The sequence below is a fragment of the Haemaphysalis longicornis genome, unplaced genomic scaffold, assembly GCF_048455015.1.
Source record: "Haemaphysalis longicornis isolate Haplotype H1 unplaced genomic scaffold, Haemaphysalis longicornis Haplotype H1 scaffold_7, whole genome shotgun sequence".
In the NCBI taxonomy this organism is placed as follows: domain Eukaryota; kingdom Metazoa; phylum Arthropoda; class Arachnida; order Ixodida; family Ixodidae; genus Haemaphysalis; species Haemaphysalis longicornis.
The window spans coordinates 104,250,589-104,272,404 of record NW_027526422.1 but is presented as its reverse complement, the minus strand read 5'-3'; the positions used below and the strand labels follow the sequence as shown (position 1 = coordinate 104,272,404).

The following is a 21,816-nucleotide window of genomic DNA, read 5'->3' as shown; positions in this document are numbered from 1 at the left end:
TGTGCTGCAAACTTCCTTTTGTCAGATGAGTCTGTGGAACCCAATTCATACGGGCACCAGCTCAGTCTGGCCTCCCTGGAAACAAGGAACTGTACAACGCTGATCGAGGCTTCACCGACCTGGCCGACGTTACCGACACCAACAACGCACTCTCGCTGAGCCGGTCGGACGGAGACAGGGTGGTCACCTACTGGGGCGTCTTAAACCACTACAAGCTGGGAAGGGCTGAATGCTCTGCAGCAGACAGGAGCCTCTCCAGATGGCAGGCAGTGGAGTAGCGCCTTCTCCAGACACCTTCTCCAACCGAGTGTTGCGCAACCACTGCTACCCGGCGCGATATTCACGCGCATGTAAACGGTGCGGAAAGAGGCTCGTACCAGAGTCACAAGATCCGGGCTTGCCCAAACAAGGTAAACTGAATTAATGCACAAGAATAGATATCAGAATTTAGCATTTCACATTAGGCGCACCGAGCAGTGGAAGACTATGCTGCTCAGCTAGGACCCGAGAAAGTGGGCCCGTCTGGTCTAGATAGTCAACGCCGTGGCTAGAAAAAGAGGATTCGTGGCTGCTGACCATAGTTGGCTCTTCAAGCCTTCTCCTTCCTTACTTCCATCCATGGTCAAATAAATGTTGTCACTCACCCACTACAGTACGGGAAGTGTAAATGATACGAAATGAACGTTAAATCCCCATACCCTTTCACTTTGCTTCTAAATTCACGCCTGTATCTTTCCAAGCAAATCCACCATATCATGCCCTCACTCAGTAGCTCACCTTTTTGTTGCCACCCTGTTTGTATATGTTTAATGCCCACAACACCTCAAGGGCAATACAGTAGGGGTTGATGATGATGGTTGGATGTTTATGCGCAAGGCCAACTGGGGCAAAGAGCGCCAAAACAATAGTCATATATGAGGGGTGAAACCTTAAACACTAAGTCAGCAAAAACAAAAGTAAAATAACAAAACGACAATGAGCATGGCTGGTGTATAGGGCCAGATTTCATTATGTGTGATAGGAAATGAGGTTTAAAAACTTGACATCTGAGAAATACTCAAACACACGTTTCACGGAAACAATGGCATCGTCACCTAGAAAAAACGATGGATGTAGGGGAATATGTTGTCTGTAGAGTTCTCTGAAGTGTTTGTGTCGTGTTGTGTGAAGTGCCTTGCACCTAATTAGTATGTGCACTACGGATAGGGCCTCTCCGCACCTGCTGCACTGGGGTCTAGAAGATCCCGTCAGCAGATACGAGTGCGTTGCATGGGTGTGCCCTATCCGCAGCCTACCCAAGGCGACTTCCGTGTGTCTGTTGTGTGAGTCAGTTGTGTATCGTCCCAAGTGTGGCTTTATTACGTGTAGTTTGTTATCTGTCTGTTCATTCCACTGTGCTTGCCATTTCCTTCGAAGGTATTGTCGAATTTGTGGCTTAAGGTCACTCTGTGGTAGTATTGTTATATCTACTGTGTTCCTGAGTAAAGCAAGTGCGACCTTCTGATCCGCAACCTCATTGCCAGCAATCCCAGCATGGCCTGGAACCAGCACAACACCAGAACAAGTTTTTGGGCATATATAGACATGATAGCGTTGAAAACCATATGGAAAATTCTGTTTTTGCATGCCTTGTATGATGCCAATGCGCGCACAACGCTGAAGGAATCTGTATATATGATGGACTTCGAGATTTTGTGTTCAAGAATGTGTTGTGCAATAAGTAAGATGCCATATGCCTCAGCTGAGTAAATTGTGGTGTATGTGCTCATGGTTCTGCATGCATCAAAGTTTGGTCCGTGAGCAGCGCAAGACACTATGGTTGCAGTTTTTGATGCGTCACTATAAATCTCTGCACATCGATACTTGTACTGCAGGGAGAAGAAGTGCTGCAAAATTGCAGTTTGTGGTACCCTGGTTTTATCAATATTCATGAAAGACAAGTCACAACTCACAGGTTGAAGCTGCCAGGGTGGTAAAACGTCAGTAAAAGATGTGTAAATGTCTGAAAAGGAGATGTTGAAATCCGAAGCTTCCTGTCTCACTCTAAGTGAGAATGGCAAAGGAACGGACGGGCGATTTACAAACACTGGTGATGTGGATGCATCATTAAAAACAGGTTTAAAAGGATGGTTATTCATCGATGAAATTTTGAAAGCATAGAGCAAGTCCATATACGTTCGTTGGTCCTCAAGGCACCATTTGTTACATTCAGCGTATAGACTCTTTGCCGGGCTAGTGCGGATCGCACCCGACGCAAGGCGGAGGCCCAAGTGGAGTACTGGGTCAAGCATTTTTAGTGCGGTTTTTGATGCCGACCCATACACGACGCTGCCGTAGTCTAACCGGGACCCGACTAAGGCGGTAAAGACACGGAGTAGTTCTTTGTGTGCACCATAGGATTGGTGGGAGAGGACCTTGAGAATGTTTAGTGTTTTGAGGCATTTATGTTTAAGTGCTTTGACGTGAGGTATGAATGTGAGCTTGTTATCAAATATGACACCTTAAAAACTTGTGCTCCCTTTTAACAGGAATAGATGCACGGCCAAGAGAAATCTCAGGGTCCGCATTAAGCCCGCGCTTTTGGGAAAGCAGAACACAAGTACTTTTGCCCGGGTTCAGTTTAAAACCGTTAAGGTCCGCCCATCCAGCAAGCTTCTTAACACCGAGCTGTACTTGACGTTCGGAAATTGACAGGTTACAGGATTTAAAAGATATTTGAACATCGTCTACATAGATGGAACAGAAAATGGTTGGTGGAGGTGCCTTTCGGAGGGAGTTCATCTTGACTATAAACAATGTGCAGCTTAGAACTCCACCTTGCGACACACCATTTTCCTGCACATGTATCTCGGACAGGGATGACCCAACCTTAACACGAAATGTCCTCGTGGACATGTAGCTAGAAATGGTATTTAACATGTTACCTGACACACCAAAGACTTCAGGTCGCTAAGGATGCCATATCGCCAGGCTGTGTCGTAAGCCTTTTCAAGATCAAAGAATACCGTAAGGCAGAACTGCTGATGAGCAAATGCATCTTTTATGAAGGATTCCAACGCAACAAGTTGATCGTTGGTAGATCGCCCCACCGTAAAGCCTGCCTGGCAGCTCTCGAGAAGACCGTTGTACTCAAGGAAGTACACCATCCTGCGATGTATCATCTTCTCGAGCAGCTTGCACAGGCAGCTTGTCAGAGCGATGGGACAATAACTGGCGGGAGAGGAAGGGTCCTTCCCTTCCTTCAGGAACGCCACTACTATGGCCTCCCTCCAAGAGTGTGGAATCTGCCCCGAAAGCCATATTTTATTGTATAGGTGTAGGAGTGTTTCAAGAGTGTCTGCGTGTAGGTGTTGTATCATGGTGAATTGTAATCTTATCTGCCCCTGTAGCTGAAGGTATACATGTGTTCAGGGCAACCCTCAACTCATAGAGTGTAAATTCAGAATTGTAACCAGATTTTGACCTGTTATTGTCATGTAGTGACTTCTTTTCACAAGTATTTTTATGTTTTAGGAAAGTGTTTGTGTAGTGTGCAGAGCTGGAAACGTGTTGGAAGTGTTGTGCAAGTGTGTTAGCCTGGTCTTCTAGCGTGTCCCCGGTTGTACTGACCAGGGCAGGCTGTGTGTCTGTTGTCCTTTAAGGTTACGTATTCGTGTCCAGACTTTGTGAGTGTCGGTGTATGAGTTGATGGAAGTGAGGAAGGCGCGCCAACTCTCCCTTTTCGCCTCACGACGCACACGCTTCCCAAGAGACTATGCCCGTTTAAAGGAAATGAGATTATCTGGCGTGGGGTACCGGCGAAGGACACCCCACGCCTTGTTCTGGGCCTCTCGCGCCCGCCTACAGTCCACGTTCCACCAGGGCCTCCTTGGGTTGCGGGACGCACTGGAGGCCTGGGGCATAGACTTTTCGGCGGTGTCGAGTATGTGTGCCGTGACAAGTTGGGCTGCTTCCTCCACGTGTAGGTGTTTTATGGTTGTGTGGTGTAGTTTAGATGTTTCTGTGAATGTACTCCAGTTTGCTTTTGATTCATTAAACATGTTATGGGAAGATGGACTGCATGGGCCTTTACCTATGTACGTTAGGGAAGTGGGGAAGTGGTCACTACCATATGGGTCCGTGCCCACACCCCACTCAAGACATGGAAAGAGAATTGCAGAACCAATAGCCAAGTCAAGATGCGAGTATGTATTATGTCCTAAGTTATGGTATGCAGGCTGTTTTTTGTTGAAAAGGCATGCTCCTGAGGATGTAAGAAATTTTTCTATCAGGCGACCTCGGGCATCCATTCTAGAGGAGCCCCAAAGAGAGTTGTGCGCATTAAAGTCGCCTGTTAGGATGTATGGTTCGGGCAGCTGGTCGACCAGCGCCTCGAAATCAGAGCTTGAAAGTGCATGATCAGGAGGAATGTAAATGGAGCATACCGTTATCAACCTATTAAATATTATCGTACGGATTGCTACAGCCTCAAGGACAGTGTTCAGAGTGACAGGGTGGCAGGCTAAGGATTTCCGGGCGACAATTGCCACACCTCCTGAAGAGTGTGTGCAGCCAACCCTGTCCTTTCTGAATACCATGTACCTATTTAAGAAATTTGTTTGTTTAGAATTGAGGTGAGTTTCCTGGAGACACATGATACTTGGCTGACTAGCATGCAGAATCTCATACACATCGTCAAGATTTTTAGGGAGGCCTCTGCAGTTCCATTGGATGATGTTTTCTGTTCCCATTGTTTAAATTTAAGAATAACTGGAGTATGTGTGTGTGTGCTTGTTCATGTGTCGTCTTTCGGGGCTGTTATTCTAGGATTTTTAGGCTTTTCTGTCGGCTTGGACATCGGAGGCCGCTCCTTGCGCTGCGTTGCAGGCAGGAACGGCGTGACATCCATCTCCTCGTCGGATGCCAGAAGGGTGCCCGGCGGACCAGGCCCCTCGGACTTGGCCCCCTTTCGGGAGCCCTTGGTTTGAGCCGCCACCGCCGAGGGCGTCCGGGGCACCAGAGGTGGCACGGGAGGTGCGGTGGCGGTGGAAGCCGATGCGGGGACCCCGGTGTCCATCCGGTCGGCACCCTCCAACGCACTGGAGGACGGGGAGGCAGAGGCGGGAGCGGCACCGGTCCCTACAGAAGAGGTTGTCACCACAACCGCTGCTGCCTCAGCAAGCGGCGTGGCAACGGATTGGGATGCCTGAGGCACCCCAGGGGTTTGCGGGGGAGGGACCAGGTCAGACTCGCTGAACTGGGTCCCTGTGGACACCAGACACAGCTCCGCCCACCGGCGAGCTGCGTCGGCGTACCTCCCCAGGGGGAAAGAGGCGAACCTCTTCCGCGCCTCTGGGAAGGTGATGTTCTCAGTGACCTTCACATTTATGATCGCCTTCTCCTGATTAAACTTCTCGCATTTTCGAGAGCAGGCAGCGTGGGGTCCCTGGTAGTTGGCGCAAGTGAGGGTTGATGATGGACAATTGTCAGGTGAAGGATCGGTGCTGAGCGCACTTTGCGCAGGTCAGACGGCCACGGCAGGAGTTGGTTCCGTTCCCGAACTGCTGGCACTTAAAGCAGCGGCGCGGGTTGACCATATCAACCCTGTGTTGATATGGTCAGGAAGTGAGGAGCAGTTGAAGGACAGGATAATATGTTTCGTGGGGATTATCTTATCATCTCTACGCATCGTGATGCGGCGCACGGTTGTGACACCCTGATCCTTTAAACCTTCAAGAATGTCGGCATCTGTCTCGTTAAGAAGATCTGCCTCAGAGATCACACCGTGGGAGCTATTCAGGCTGCGGTGGGCTGTGACCCTGACGTCCAGATCGACCATTTTCGGCTGACCAAGAAGTGTGGTTGCCTGCTGCTGGTTTTTTACTTCAACAAGGATTTCACCTGTGCGTTGTTTTTTGGCATTATAGGTTTTCCCAATTATTCCATCAATGTATTTTGTAATCAGAAATACTGATTGTGAAGCAAGAGGGCGGGCTGTGTCAAGAGATTCGATAACAAGGAAACGAGAGTATTTGTCTGGCTTTGGGAAGCTCATGCTTGGAAGTGGAGGAAAAGATACTTCGGTGCGGCCCCTTTTGAGGGACCGATCACGTTGGGAGGGGGGTTTTGAATTTTCCATACAGCATAAAAAAAAGCAAGGGACGGGGGTACTTTCTTCTCAAACCTTACCCTGATAGCCTGAGAGGTCCCGGAGCTCCCTGCCTGGTAAACAGACAGGGAGCCCATCCGCCGGAGCTTGACCTGGGCTCCGACGGCCACCGTTTGAGGCTCCTACCCTTCACATTTAAACACATCACCACGGTAGGTTACAGTGTATGTTGGGGGCTCGGGGTCCGCGGTGTCGCCAACACCGTCACCATGAATGCTCAAGGTGCCCAGTGCGGGAAATACAGTAGGGGTTAAAAACCAAAAAAAAAAGAATAAAAAATACGGCAAGTTTTAGTTGGCATCAAAAGAACGCAATCACTCAAGCGTAAGCGAGGAAAATACACCACTGTCAATACTGAGAATATAGTTACGTTCAGTTCAATACTACAATACCTTAAATCGGACTAACAGCGCATTCCCGTGCACGGTTTTTTAAAACAATGCAGCATGAAAACCCATTCGGGCATACAAAGGTCAGCAGAGAAGAAAAATACATAATACAAAAACAGATACTACCGCCACATACCAAAAAGCTCTAAAAAGCACCGTAAAAAGGATCGCTTGGAATGCACGACCCAACTGCTGACGATAACCGATTTTACGACCTGACATATTCGGGAAAAAAGATCTTGCAAAAATTGAAGTGTTCCGTTTGTAATCTTGAACTTTGTAAGCATGGTCCATGCGGCCTGATTTATAATGTGATGCTGCTATGTAAACTTGACACCTGTTTTAGAAACGTATATTCTATGGGATAACTTCAACCCGAGCTTGGTTTGGCGGTGTTCCATTATATTTCATTTTAATGCTTGTATTGAAAGGGTTGCGCAAATTCTCTATTCATAACATGTTTCTTCATTACATATCGCGCCGCCAGGTATTGGACCTTTTCTCGATTTTGGTTGTCTGTCAATGTCCAGCAGCGATTGTTTAAAATTTCATCCAGCAGCGGTCATCACTTCAAAGTTGGAATTCTTGGCAGCCGGGGAAATATTTATTTTTCTAATTCGTGTCCACAACACAACCTCCGGATTGAAGCCACCGTCCCTATTGTATCGCATTTTTCATCTACCTGGTTATATTCAAGATGCCAATGCTAGCCTACCCTATTTAATATCGCTGAATTTCAGCGTACAGTCTCTCAGTGGTTCTTGGTCGAGGCTTTTATGGGCCGAGGCGTGGTAACGCGGGCGCAGCGATGTGGAGTATATAGCCAAGCGAGCGGGAGAGCAAGCGCCAAGCAGAGGCGCAGAGTAATGGGGAGAGGGGAAGCGGGCGTCAAATGCAGGGGGGCGGGGTCATGGAGAGGAGAAGAGGAGTCGGCCATTCTCTAAATGGCCGACTCCTCCAAATGGCAGATGTTTCGGAGGAGCACGCATATATTGGCTCGTGCGCCTGGAGATCGTTTCTGAAATCTTGGGAAATTGTTTAAAGTCGCGCTCTCTGTGGAAGATCAGGACGCCGTCGGGAGCGCCAGCGGACATGAACAGGAATCGATCTGCTGGCTTTGAAAACTTCAATGAAGCGTAGCCATGCGAATAGGGAACGCCAAGCGGCTTTACTGTTAACATCAGTGTTCGCGATGGCAAGTCAGTGAAGCAGGCATAATGTTTTGACCACTGCTATTTGCAATGCGTGGCATTGCAAATTATTAGATAACTTGCACGCACATACAGGTAAAATGAAAGAAAAAAGGGAGAGAGAGCAATAATGAAATATACAGAAACAGGTGAGAGGCAGAAGACACTTTTCAATGCCTCGGGTGGTTTGGCTTCTGGACCTGACATAATCCATGGCAGCCTTACTTCGCGCGTTGAAAGAAAAAAAACTCCCGTATTGTGAAACGAAATAAACTCGTACTACCTTTGGCAAACCTTCCTGTCCGATATCTGTCCGGATAGAAGTTGCGCGATGATTTCGCCGACTCCGCAGCAGGAGACCACAAGTGCAGCCTGCCATTCGTATAGTCCTTGGCCCATAGCGTGATCCGCAAGCGTGACAGCGTAAAGAGCGCTTACGGAAGCGTACACAACGGTTGACAGCATGATGATGTGAACGATAGGCCTCTTCAGGAAGCCTAGCTCGCTGCAGACAACAGACACAAGCGTTGATTTCCTCACACAGCTGGCTGTGTTGGCATTTCCTCCTTCCCCGTTCCTGATGTCCTTTGACTTCTGGCGCGGCCACTTTTCCCTGCCTGCTTCACCAGTGTAATTTTGTTCTACTTGTGAACTATGGGGCATGTCTCTCGGTGAGGCGTTTCTAGCCGACATTTTAATCCGTGTTTCTGTCGGCACTGAGCTAAGCGCTACACTTGTATTCGACTCAGCGTAGAAACCAATAATCTTTTTTTCTCCGCATGCATCACGAACAGTGCGGTGTGACAAACTATTGTACCACTTTCCTTGTACTTTTTCATCTATATCCCCGTTGACGCACTCTCCGCTACCAGGCAGCTCAGGCTTCTTGACACGGTCTTCTGGATTAGCCATAAGAAGACACCCGGCAGCAGCGTTGAGAGTCAAGCCACCCACGATGACGAAGGTTCCCCGCAATCCGTACTGGTCGTTAAGATAGACAATGACGGAAGAGAACACGAAGGTGGCCAGACTACTACCGGCCCAGTTGATCCCGCTTGCAGACGCCCGATACCTGAAAACGACAAAAAAGTGTAGCATGTACATTACAATTGAGGGACTAAAGAAGAATGGGCCATAGTTCAAGTTCCTAATTCAAGTTATTCAAGGGACGCACGTTAAACACTTTACCATCCCTTCCTAAAGAAAGACTTATTACGCAAAAAATGCGTCGAAACTGCATCAAAGCTCTCGCGAAAGCTGCGTCTAAGCTTCACTGAAAGTAAGTGTAATGGATCATTAAACCTTCGAAGACCGAAGTCGCAAACGAAGAACGATCGCATGCGACAATTTTTTGCGAACTAAGTAAACGCATTTGGGAACAATTTAAACGTATACCGATACGTGGCTTATGAGATGAAGGTATACTGTTGTAGTTATTCATGATCGATATGCGTAGTGTATTATCTAGAACCGTTCCTTTTTACAAATTTTCAAGTAACTGTTTTGACGAAATGGATGCCCGGCTTCACGCACACGCCACATGTCCAGAGATCTTATCGTTCGATGCACCGGTCTGTGGGAAAATGCATTAGTTTTTTGACAGAACGCTATCGGTCCAACTAAGAATGATTTATCTTTAAAACACCAACGCTTCAATAAGATGATGTTTGGTTTTAAAGCAAAGCTTTTTACCTCTACCCCCCAAGGGTTCTTTCGCGACCGTTGGTGTCAACAAAAAACTCCCGCGAATAAATAAAAGAAATTAGTGGCACCGCCAGGAATCGAGCCTGGAACTAATACAGCAACAAAGCAAGAGCCCGTTGTCTTACCGATTGAGCTACGAGCCCATGCGGAGACGGCGGTGACAGGTGGTGCACTCACCACGCACATCTACAGGTTTAACCTCTGCATTCTCGCTGAATGCCCCGCGATAGCGATTAAAGGAAGCTCACACCAACGCATGACATCTCACTTCTAGTGCGACAATGGGTGAAGCCTGTGGCCTCCAGTGTTCTCCACAAAAATCAGCGATCCTTGTTGTCCGCCCTCACGCCAAACGCCACATCAAGGAAGACATTTAAACACTCCTTGATGACCAAGCCGTCATTCCAAGCCCTAGTATGAAGATCCTGTGCCTACGTCTCCGGGACAACACCAAGAGTGAGGTATCCTTTTAGCGCCTCGAACACATCATCAATGAAAGCATACACATGATCAGGCGAGTTACCACCAAGAAGCGAGGCCTCAAGGAAGACGATACCTTTCGATTAATTCAAGATTTTGTCCGCCCGAGAATCCCTTAGGTCACCGCCCCCGTCTTCTTCTCGACAAGGAGGACATAAATACGCTTGATACAGCGATTAGAAAGGCAGTTGAGCAGGCCCTTGGTCTTCCTATCAGTGCGTCCACAGAGAGGCTGCTTAGCGCGGGGCTCCACAACACGGTGAAGAACTGATAGAGGGCCATCTTTCTAACCAGAAGCTCCGCATGAGCACACCTGCAGTGGGTCACCGCATCCTTCACCAGATTCGCTGGACAGCACAGAATGTCACACCACGTAATGTTCTCCCGGACTCTTGGTGACGAGAACTAAAGAAGTTCCTTTTGCTTAGAAATATGAACCCGTCACACGACGGGGGTGGCCGACAAGCATGGGCTCAAGCGGTCAACACCACCCTCGGCGGGGATCATGCAGTTATCTACACAGACGCCTTTCAACATCGAGGGTAGCAATACTCCATCATCGTGGCTACCTCCAGAACCATCCTCCTTGCGTGTGCCTCCCTCAACACCCAAGACATTATAGCAGAAGAAGAGGCAGCCATCGCCTTGGCTCTCACTCAAACAGGGCTTCGGAAGGTAGTCAGCGATTCCAACAATCCTACCGGAATTACCAGTCGGGGTGGGTCTTCCTGAGCTGCACTGCGTGTTCTAAAAAAACACTCCCCAACTGATTCTAGTCAGCTCATCTGGACGCCCGCTCACGCTTCCATGGAGGGCAACAAATACGCAGGAGATATCCCAGGAGAAAACCCAACGCCCCTGATAACAAACGATTATTTGGGAAGGCGGTGGCACTCAAAAAGGAGAAAAACTGGCGCTTTCTTTGGACTGAAAACTGCCAAATCAAAGCCCGTCAATCCGAAGACAGCAAGGTCTTCCGCATCATGTCCGAGTCTGACCTAAGGATCTTTGCCAAGCTTCGTGCTCTGGGCCTAGCTAGCAATTGGATCGCTTCACAATGACATCCTACCTTTCACCCTCCGAACTCGCTTCATATTTCTCGGTTCCCTGCAGATCACTCATTCATTTTAATGCCCGTAGCCTGCGCAAGCATTCTGATGATATCGCCAACCTTCTGTCGTCCATAAAACACCACTTCTCGGTAATCTGCATCAGTGAAACATGGTTAACATCGAATGATAGAGACCTGTACAGTTTTCCCTCGTATTCTTCTTAATATTGTCATCGCGGCAATAGCAGCCATGGCGGCGCAGCCATATTTGTTTCGTCATCACTCCAGTAGCGCAGGCGTTTTGATCTGGAAATTAAGCAAGCCAACTGCGAGTCTGTTTGGGTTGAATTCGATGAACAGATATTCTTACAGGAGAAAAAAAAAACTTAGCCATCGGATGCATTTACCGTTCGCCGTCATCTTACATTAACGAGTTTTGCCTAGCTTTAAATGATACATTGCATGCACTATCATCAGAACGCAAAAATGCAATCATCATGGGAGACATAAACATTAACCTATTCGAAAATAACAGCCCTTGCAATGAGTATAAAAATTGTCTCAATGGTCATGGGTTCGAATGTATCGTGGCCATTCCAACACGCTGTGTCGATAACGGACAGGGTACGCTCATAGACCACGCATTATCGAACTTGATAACTCCCCCCAGTGCTGGCGTACTCGAAGTTTCCATGACTGATCATTACCCTGTTTTTGTCCGAATCAGAGAGAAAGAAAGAGAAATAATTATTTATTGGAGAGTTTAGCTCCAACCCAAACAGGAGCTGGCTACTCCAGGCATTGGAGTATACAAAAGGTACAATACTTGCGCTAAGGAACCACAAGGGGTTAGATTAAGTACATTGAGACAGCAGCGGTCCTTACAGCAGTGAAATAAAGTTAAAAAAAACAAAAAAAAACAAGAGAACTATACACATCTATATACAGACGACATCCACGACGTGACACAGATAGTTTCGCCAATATACATAACACCCTTGTGTGTTTCCACACCCATTTCAGAGCGTTTCAGAGGAAAGTGCACTTATTTAATAGTGTTCACACATCTTCGTCATTTGAAAAAAATCCCTTAAGGCAAGGAAGGCTTTCGTTTGGTTGCGTACATTGTCCCACGGACCCAACAGTTTCGGCAAGGATAGGGGTGTCCGAGATAGCAGGTTAAGCTTATCACTTAGTTTTTTCCGATCGGTCGCATATAGAGGGCACTCAAGCAGGACATGATGTACATCTTCAGTTTGGTGTCCACAAGCACAGCAGGTGTCATCAGCGAATTGAATACGGTAAAGAAATTTCTTGGTGTAGGCCACGTCAAGGCGAAGGCGATGTATTAACGTGTCGACGGAACGACCCAGGTGAGACGCACACGGGTATGTAAGGTACGGGTCCACTTGGTATAACAGCGATGAACGATATTTATCGGTCAACCTGGTTTCCAAAGTAATGTGTGTCCTTAGTTTTTTCAAATAATTTTTAACATCACCTCTGGTAAAAGGCACGGCGCTACACGTGGAATTTGAATGAGCGGTTGCTGCTAATCGGTCAGCTCGTGCATTTCCTCATATTCCAATGTGCCCGGGAATCCACTGAAATGTTATTTTCTGAGTTTTTCCTATTTCAGTTGCAATCACATCACAGATGTGTCTTGCCAAGATATTGTGATGACTGTAAGCCGCAATTGGATTTAGGGCTTGAAGAGCCGCTTTTGAATCTGTGAGAACTGCCCATTTAGTCGGTGAAGTCATTGTAGCGATAAATTTGACTGCAAGATACATTGCGTAAAGCTCTGCAGCCGTCGACGATGTAGGGTGCGAGAGCTTGACCCCCTGATCGATGTGAAGACTCGGTATTGTGAAAGCTGACGACGACGAGGTGGTTGTCGACGATCCATCGGTATATATATGCACATAATCAGCATAACGGTCATGAGCGTCATCTGCGCGTCATCTGCCGTGCTGCCACTGTAGATATAGATTGTTTTTTGGGCATGCCGGGGATATCAGCATTGGTGTCAATGCAGGGAACAGTCCATGGAGGCGACCCAGTGCTGTGTTGCCATTGAGATACAGCGGGCAGGGCCATGACATCACAAAGATGGCCTGATGAATCTTTGACGCTCAACGCTGTTGAAGGCGGGAAACCAAAGGGTGCGAGTCATGCTGCGTAGTCAGGCGCAGGTATGGGCGGCGCACCTCCTGCACGCGCAAAGCATTTACGGGTGGCTCTCTTGCTTCCGCGAGAACCATGGTTCCCGACGTTGGCCTGGGCACCCCGAGGCAGAGACGGAGGCCTCTGGTAACCAATGCTTGCAGTCGCTGCTCTTAACGATTTGACAGGCCATGCAGAACAGGTATAGAATAGGCAACGGCCTGACGGACAAGCGCAGCATGCAGTCGAAGCATAGCATCGGCCGAACAACCCCATCGGGTGCCTGTCAGGTAACGCAAAACGTGGACTACACGTGATGCCCTTTCCTGCAGATAATCCATATGTCGGCACCATGTGAGCGATGTGTCAATGCATATCCCAAGAAACTTGTGACATTTTTCTCGAGGTATTTCCTGACCACCCATGGTGAGCCGTAATCCACGCAACTTCTTTCGCGTGAAAGCAAGCACGCCGGATTTCGTTGCAGAGACATCCATTCCTCGCGCACGTAGAAACTTCTCAATGCTATCAATGCCAGCTTGGAGGTCAGCTTGAATCGACAAGTAACAAGCACCGCTGCACCAAATGCAAATGTCATCAGCGTAGATGCTTACGTGCAGCTGCGGGGAAAGCAACGCTGGCAACTTCGCCATTACAACATTAAACAACAGCGGACTTAGCACGCTTCCCTGAGGAACCCCTTGTTCCACTGCATGCCGTTGGCTGTCTCCTTGACTGGTGCACATGTACACTCTTCTGTTCTTCAAGAACTTCTCAATCCAACGAAGTATTTTGCCACGAATTCCCATTTCGACAAGGCCTTCAAGAATGTGGTAATGACTTGCGGTGTCGAAAGCTCGACTAATATCCAGAAAAGCAGCTATTGTCATGTTTCCTTGAGAGCGCTCTTGTTCAATGGACGTCACCAGGTCTAGGACACTGTCCATAGTGCACCGACGTGGCCGGAATCCTGACATGCATGATGGAAAAAACCCAGATGTTTCTAAAAACCAATTTAATCTATAAAAGATTAGCCTCTCATTTAGCTTGGCTACGCAACTGGCAACAAGACTCGGGGATCTCCTCAGAATTCCATAATTAATTCAATAAATGTAGCAGATGGATGGTCATGCGGGTACCAAGATTGCAAAGGAGAGCGTAAGTGACATTGTCTGGTCCAGCGGCGGCATTGCGGCGACTCCTTCGCAGTGCTTCTTCGAGCTCAGTCAGCGAGAACGCGACATCAAGCTCTGCGTGACATGATGTCCTGTACTTCTGGAATAATGACCTAGCGGCATTGCGAGATGTGATAAACTCATCACAGGCCATTGCCTCTGAAGGCCTCGTAATCCATGCACAAAATTCATCTGCAACAGCTGTTTCGGACAATCCTCTGTATAGCGCTAATCCTTGAAAAGGCATTCTTGCTGCCACAGGTGATCGAAGAGCGCGAATCGTATCCCACACTTTGCTTGTTGACGTCATCGGACATAAAGTGGCACAGAATGACCTCCACCTACGTTGGCCTAAAGGCTGCAGTTCCTTACGCATTTTGATTAACGTTCTCTGTGCGGTGCGGTAATCTTCTAGCTTTCCTGAGCGGCGAAAACGCCGCTCAGCACGACGTCTAATTGCGCGCAGCCGTGCATATTCTCCGTTTACACCAGCACTGGCGTTTGGAACAGGAATCCACTTGGTAACCTTTGCCATAGTGGATTTCACCCCTTGTACGAAGGTGTCAATATTGCCCGCGGCATCTTCGGAGCAATCGTTATGAAAGCGGAAAGCCCCCCAGTTTGTAATGCATGCCATCCTTGGCTTCTGCGCCAGGCAAATTCGTTGGTGTTGAATTAAGACAGGAAGATGATCGCTGCCGTGAGTGTCAGCATCGACACACCATGACGCCTCTGATGCAATGTCTGAAGAGCATAACGTCAAATCAAGCACACTACTGTAACCTACTCCTCTAAGGTACGTTGGTGTGCCGTCATTCAAAACACATAAGTTGTTACGCTCAATAATTTCCTCGAGTAATCGGCCCCGACTGCATATCCGCTGGGATTCCCATGATGGACTATGGGCGTTGAAATCACCGCATTCAACAAATGGAGCTGACAGGTTTCTAAATAAAGTATTAAGCACAGATGAACTCACAGTGGTTTGTGGCTCTAGGTAGACACTAACGACAGTGAAAATGAAGGATGCACACCGCACTTTCACTGCAACGTACTCCGGTGATGAAGAGGTCGATGAGGACACGAGGGAAGAGGGTAAGTCTTTGCGCACACAAATCATGACACGGCTGAGTCCATTTGGTCTCTTAGCACGATACTGCACATAGTTAGCCAAGCGAAACTGGTCAGTTACTCGTGTTTCACACAAAGCTAGAACAGGAAAGTTATAATAGTGCACAAATTGACGAAATGCACTTGTCTTGTTGGCGAGTCCATTAGTATTCCATTTGTCCGTTGATAAGTGTTAGACATACCCGAGACACGGATCGGCAATGAAAGGGCGGGCCTGTGGTAGTGACAGCAGAGCTTGGATTTCTGGAAGGGAGTTAGCTTGTGGAAGGAGACGGGTGATCGAACGAAGTGCTAAAATGAGGATCCGTATAAGGACCTTGTCAGATATTTCTTCATCAGACTGTGGAACTGTTGGCCTCTCCGGTCGTGCCGACACGCCTTGTGACCGCTGGGTATGTGTATCCAAGGGTCGCTGATGTGATGGATTCTCTATAGCGGCCAAGCCTGAGGTCACCGTAGTCGAGTTGGGTACCAAATTCTTTGAACGAGGTGCAGGCCGGGGTGTCTGTTGTGACGAGTCAGCGGTGACTTCGGCATATGTTCCTCGCGATATTGACAGCTGCTGTTGAAAGGAGGCATTGCCCTTAGCGTTACTTGCGTTCGGCTTATTGCGCCTCGGTGTGGGCGATTTTCCGTGTAATATGATATATATGCCTTTTTGCTGCTCTGGCAGCTTTCTTGCGGGGGCATCCTGCGAAAGTTGCGGCATGCGATCCGCCGCAGTTGGCACACCTTGGCTCTCTCCTTGATGGGAAAACCTTGTGACTGTGGGGACCAGAGCACACCTTGCAACGTAAGGGTCCGCGACAAAACTTGGCAATATGTCCATGGCGCTGGCATTTGTAGCACTGTATCGCTGTTCCAAAGTACTCTGTGACACGGTGGCTGGTAAAGCCCAGGAAAACACGCGTGGGCATTGGGCGGTCTGGTCGAAACTGTAACACAACACTTCGAAGGGGATGCTCTTCCACTGAGCCATCTTCTCCGGGAACAAAAGACTTTTGTCGGCATACAGATACAACTCCTACTTCCTTAAGGTACTCAAGTAGGCAGTCTTCTGTGTACTCTATGGGCACGTCAGTTATACGGCCGAAGTTGAGGCAGTAAGAGCGGGGAATTTCAGCTTTGACGTCGAGTGAAGCTATCTTGGAAGTTTCCAATAGCCGCTGAGCAGCAGCCAGAGAGGGAACACTGAGAGAGAGGCTGCCATCTCGGTTGATGCGATGACTTAAAACTTGTTCCTTAGCAACTGCGACGACTTCTCTAGCCACCACGTTCGGGTTCACTTTCCAAAAAGACGCCTCAGGCGCAACTGGCTTGAACAGAATTGGAATGCCCGATGGCCTGCTCTTGTGATATGTCACCGTTGTAAATGAACCGCCTTCAGCGTCTTCATTGGCATCCATGTCCTCTGGCACAGAGTACACTGATGTGGCCTCGTCGTAATCTGAGCAGTCGACGCGAGGAATCAATTCCTCGGTCAATATAGATAACATGCAGTTAACAAAGAGCAAGGTAGATGCATCTATTTTCGTTGAACTCATCCGTAATTCGAATTGGGCGGCAGTAACTTCCAGACAGAACTCTAATGATGCATTTAATACTTTTTCTGAAAATATTGCTCGTGCACCAGAGTCAGCAACCGTCACTGCGCGCCAAGATAGGTTATCTGGTCCTCGGAACGACTGGATGACAAACGGTCTTCTTAGATCCATGCGGAAAAAAGAAAACATGTATAAAAAGACAAAAAAACAACCGTATAATTTAAGACTTAAAAAAAACGTTACAAACTGTACTGCAACGTCTTAGGAGCATTACTTAAGGAAGCCAAAAGGAAGCACTTTGAGAATGCAACCGACCGTGCATAAAACAACGTTAAAAGGCAATGGCAAATTATAAATACCTTCTTGGGCCGAAATCGCTCTAACGCTCCAGTGACCATGGTTAATACTGAGAACGTCAGTTACAATGATCCACAGGACATAGCAAACGTTTTTGCGGATGCTTTCGCCTTCAAGCAAGCTCATTCTGATGAAATCTTCCAGTCCAATAACCCCCGCCTCCCCCACAGTTTTTTTCTTTTTCCTACAACGCCCGAGGAAGTTTGTGCTGTCATACGCACCATGAAGAACACTGGTCCCGGCCTTGACAACTTCCACTCTTGCCATATCAAACTAATCGCACAATATGTTTCGGGTGTTTTTTCATACATCGTTAACCTTATCTTCAAAACAGGCCTATTTCCGTCCGCTTTGAAAAAAGCTAAACTAGTTCCTGTTTTCAAGAAAAGTGATAAGTGCCAAGCCTCTAACTATCGCCCAATTGCCATTTTGCCATTTTTTGTAAAATAATAGAAAACTCTTAGTTGAACGAATAATGAAGTACTTAAAAATTTAATATCCTGTCGTCGTATCAGTTTGGTTTCAGGGCTGGTTACTCAACGGACCTCGCCCTAATTTCCTTAACCGATAAAATCAAAGCGGCAGTAGATGCGGGGGAATTTTTTGGTGCATTGTTTATTGATTTTTCAAAGGCGTTTGATTCTATTAACCATACGATATTGTTTAGCAAACTGAACTCGATTGGTGTAACCAGCCCTACCCTCAATTTAATTTACCTGCTTAATAGAGAACAAGTCGTATGTGTGTCAACTTGTTACTCTCGAACTAAAATAACAAATATTTGTGTCCCGCAGGGGTCAAGTCTTGGCCCATTATTGTTTCTAATTTACATTAATGATCTTCCTCTTTGTCTCAATTATTCTAACAGCATACTTTACGCTGATGACACAACACAACACAACAAGTGCCTTGGTTCATTAGTAGATAAACTTATACAGATGCATCTAATTTAGTGACATGGTGTAAAAATAACTTGTTGAGCATTAATGCTGCCAAATCAAACTTCATGATGTTCACGTCACATCAAAGGACCGTTCCCGGACGTCCTTGCATTAACCTTGATTCTGATCTACTCTTTCCATGTGACAGTGTAACATTTCTTGGCGTAGAAATTGACAAGAACTTGAAATTCAACAACCATATCGCATTAATAGCAAGAAAAACAGCTTACGGTATTAGAGTGCTCTATAAAGTTCGTTCCTTTTTTAGTGAACGCATCCTTATCTCACTTTACTACGCATTCTTACACAGTCACATAGCATATGACATGTCATCTTGGGGAAATACATACAAAACTCATTTATCTACACTGCAACATATTCAAAATCAAGCTATTCGAATTATAACCTTTAGCCACATCCAATCGAACGCCGTTTCCTTGCTTCGGGCTCATAATATCTTGTCGGTTTCAGAACTTGTTAAATATTCTCATGGCCTATTAGTTTATAATTTCATTAATGGAAACCTCCCCCTTCAGTTAATAAGTACTGACCAATTTCCTCGTGGTAACTCCACTCGATTTTCTTTAAACATGAACTATTTATTGCCAAAAGTAACAACAAACTACGGAAAGTTTTAAACTAATTTTTCAGCTATACACTGTTGGAATACGCTGCCGCTCTCTATTAAAACATGCCGTACCGTGTATACATTTAAAAATAATTTGTGGGCGTTCTTATCCTAACCTGAATAATGTGACTTGGTTGTACCATGTTTAGTTTTGTTTCTTTATTTCGGGCATCACTAATATGCTTTGTGCTTATGATGTTCTTGCCTATACACTGCTGCTGATATTAGTTTTGTTTCTTTTTTTCTTCATGCATTGCTACTACGTTTCTTGATGATTACGTTCTTTCATATATACCGTTTGTTATCTTGGTAATAGTTTTTTTCTTTTTTTTCATGTCTTTCTAATACGTTTTTTGCTTATTATGTTTTTGTATATATAACGTAATTTATCTTGCTGATATTATTTTGCCATTCGTTGATTGATATATTCGTGCTTATAACGTGTGTTTCCGCCTGTTTAATGAATAACAGGAGGTCCCCTTTTCAGTCTCTGACTCTGGGACCTCCTTCTGAAATCTTCTATTGTATACATTCTTGTTGTAACACAAAATGAAATAACTTCAAAATGAAATAAATTCAAACCACCAAGCCAGCGCTTTTACCCCCCTTCCCCCCCCCCCCCCCCCCCGCTATGGAGCTGCACTAAGACAGTCAACAACTTGTCCCGTTCAGGGACATAACCCAGCATTATCGCCTTCAAAGACAGACGCTACCCCCGCCTTACCCTGACCTTTCTAGAAAACAACTACCTTACGGCTCATACAATGCGGCTCCTTCCCACACACGACGCGTCTTCACTTAATGCACCCGAATCACTACGACGCTGAATGTAAATTTTGCTCAGAAGTAGGAATAGTCAGCCACATAATCGGGGTGTGCGAGTTTAACCCTGACCGCGGTGGCTCAGTGGCTAAGGCGTTGCGCTGCTGAGCACGAGGTCGCGGGTTCGATTCCCGGCCGCGGCGGCCGCTTTTCTGATGGAGGCAAAAAGCAAAAACGCCCGTGTGTACGAGATTTCGGCGCACGATAAAGATCCCCAGGTGGTCGAAATTAATCCGGAGCCCTCCACTACGGCGCGCCTCATCGCCTGCGTTGCGTCGGCGCGTTAAACCCCAGAATCTATCAATCAAGTTTAACCCTGAGCACCCCTTCTCTTCCCGTGAACTACCCAACAAGAGCAATGGGAGAAGCTGCTGTCCAGTCCCTCTCTGCCTACCCTGCTTCAGCTGGTGGACAGGGCACAGGTGGCGCGGAATGCATATGGGCTTCGCAGAAGGAACTAAGGCCCGAAGGAACAATTTTAGGGGCCTTAGAAGGAACCAGACCCCTGCACCGCCCTCTGGGCCGTTCACAAATCTCAACAAAAGTATTCCCCTCCACCTCCGTCTCCTCCTCCTCCGTCTCTGCCACCGATCTTGTCGCTTCCGGCGGCGGCGGCGGAGACGGAGAAGTGACATCGCGTAACAGCGAATTTGAGCTTTCTTTAATTTTGTAAAAAAAGAGTTTCCACTCATGTGCTACGCCAATACAACTTAAGAAACTACCGTTCATGCATCATGCATTCATTTAGCCTTAGAAACGAATATCTCTTTGAAGTAATAAAGGGTGAGATTAAGTGCATTTCACTCGTCTCTGGTTTCACTATTTGTAGAGTCACGAGGTTGAATTTAAGTGACGTCGCATGGGTAATGGTTGTGGGCGCTGTTTACAGCTTTGCTTTCCAACCTCATTCGCAGGGTGGATTGGCGCGAATTTTTTTTTTGTTGGAAAACATTGACTTACTTGTTGAAGTAGGTGTTGATCGCACACTCATTGGAGAGACAAACCAATCCTTGGCCGAATCCTGTTTACAGGAACAAGAATAGCTCATTATGGCGCTAAAAATGGCAGCGCATATCGCGGTTATCTTACCGACCAGTAAGCCGTAGCACAGTATTATTCCGGTGATATTGTAGAATGCAGCACACAGAAGCACTCCAATTGCGATGATCATACCTCCCGCCATGGAGACGACACGTGGGGGGAACTTCCTCAGAAGCAGTCCAGCAATGACACCTGAGCATGCGGGAAGGCACGCCGTGAAAAGCGTTCACATACTTATTGAATATCGTATGTGCGTTTGCAGGCTAAGTTGTCAAAGTCTATATTTAGGAACGACAGGATTCTATAGTTAATACCACAAGCTACGTGCAGCACTGTGGAGGCTACATTGTTAACAGTCTGCTCACTGAGAGCGCCGAACTCACCGCGAAGAAAGCGACAAAAGGTGCCGGGGCCTTGCGGTTCCCTGCCGGGAGGGAAGAGGGAAATGTCCTTTTAAGGCCCCCTTCATGGTGAGTTAGGCGCCCTCAGTGGGCTCACTAATGACAACAATGTAGCCTCCAGGGTGCTCCACGTAGCTTGTGGTATGAAGTATAGTGTGCAGAAGTACGGAATGAAATTGCAAAGATAGGCTTATCTGCAGGCAAAATACAAGTTTGTTTTATTAGAAAGATTTCGCGTTTTGTAGGGCTCCCGCGCGTGTCCGGAGGCAAACGATGCTTTCTTCACTGGTAAATTAACCGATTTAAGCTAAAATTTTAATTCTCTGGCCAAACCATGTTCACGACGTCTACAATAGCATCACAAGAGCAGGTCTTCACGCTAAACCTAGTGGGCTGCGAGCCTTGTTACCGTCAGTCAACCTAGATGGCGTTACCATACCGCGGCAGGGCATTTTCACTGTCGCTTTGTTGTTGACCGTGTTTGTACCTGGGTTGTTTTTGTGGCGCTAGAAAATAATCATTTCGTGAAACATGGTGTTCACTAGACAATATGGTCATCTAAGGCCCGGTCGCTTACGACAGTAGTCCAGTGTCGAGTAAGACAACCACAAAGCGCCGCAGTGCTCTGCAGCTAAAGCAAGCATAGTG

The 21,816-nt window shown here is 47.1% G+C and overlaps 1 protein-coding gene across 3 annotated transcripts in view; it reads right to left on the bottom strand.

Annotated features, from left to right (window-relative positions):
• LOC144146762 (monocarboxylate transporter 12-like) overlaps positions 1-21,816 on the bottom strand; it is a 40,148-nt gene that overhangs the window by 7,398 nt on the left and 10,934 nt on the right. For all 3 annotated transcript variants that reach the window (XM_077678689.1, XM_077678687.1, XM_077678688.1), the window contains 3 exons: positions 20,816-20,959; positions 20,687-20,747; positions 8,011-8,799 (listed from right to left, as the gene is read on the bottom strand). In XM_077678689.1, the coding sequence (XP_077534815.1) occupies positions 8,011-8,799; positions 20,687-20,747; positions 20,816-20,959 (994 nt within the window). The remainder of the gene's footprint in view (positions 1-8,010; positions 8,800-20,686; positions 20,748-20,815; positions 20,960-21,816) is intronic.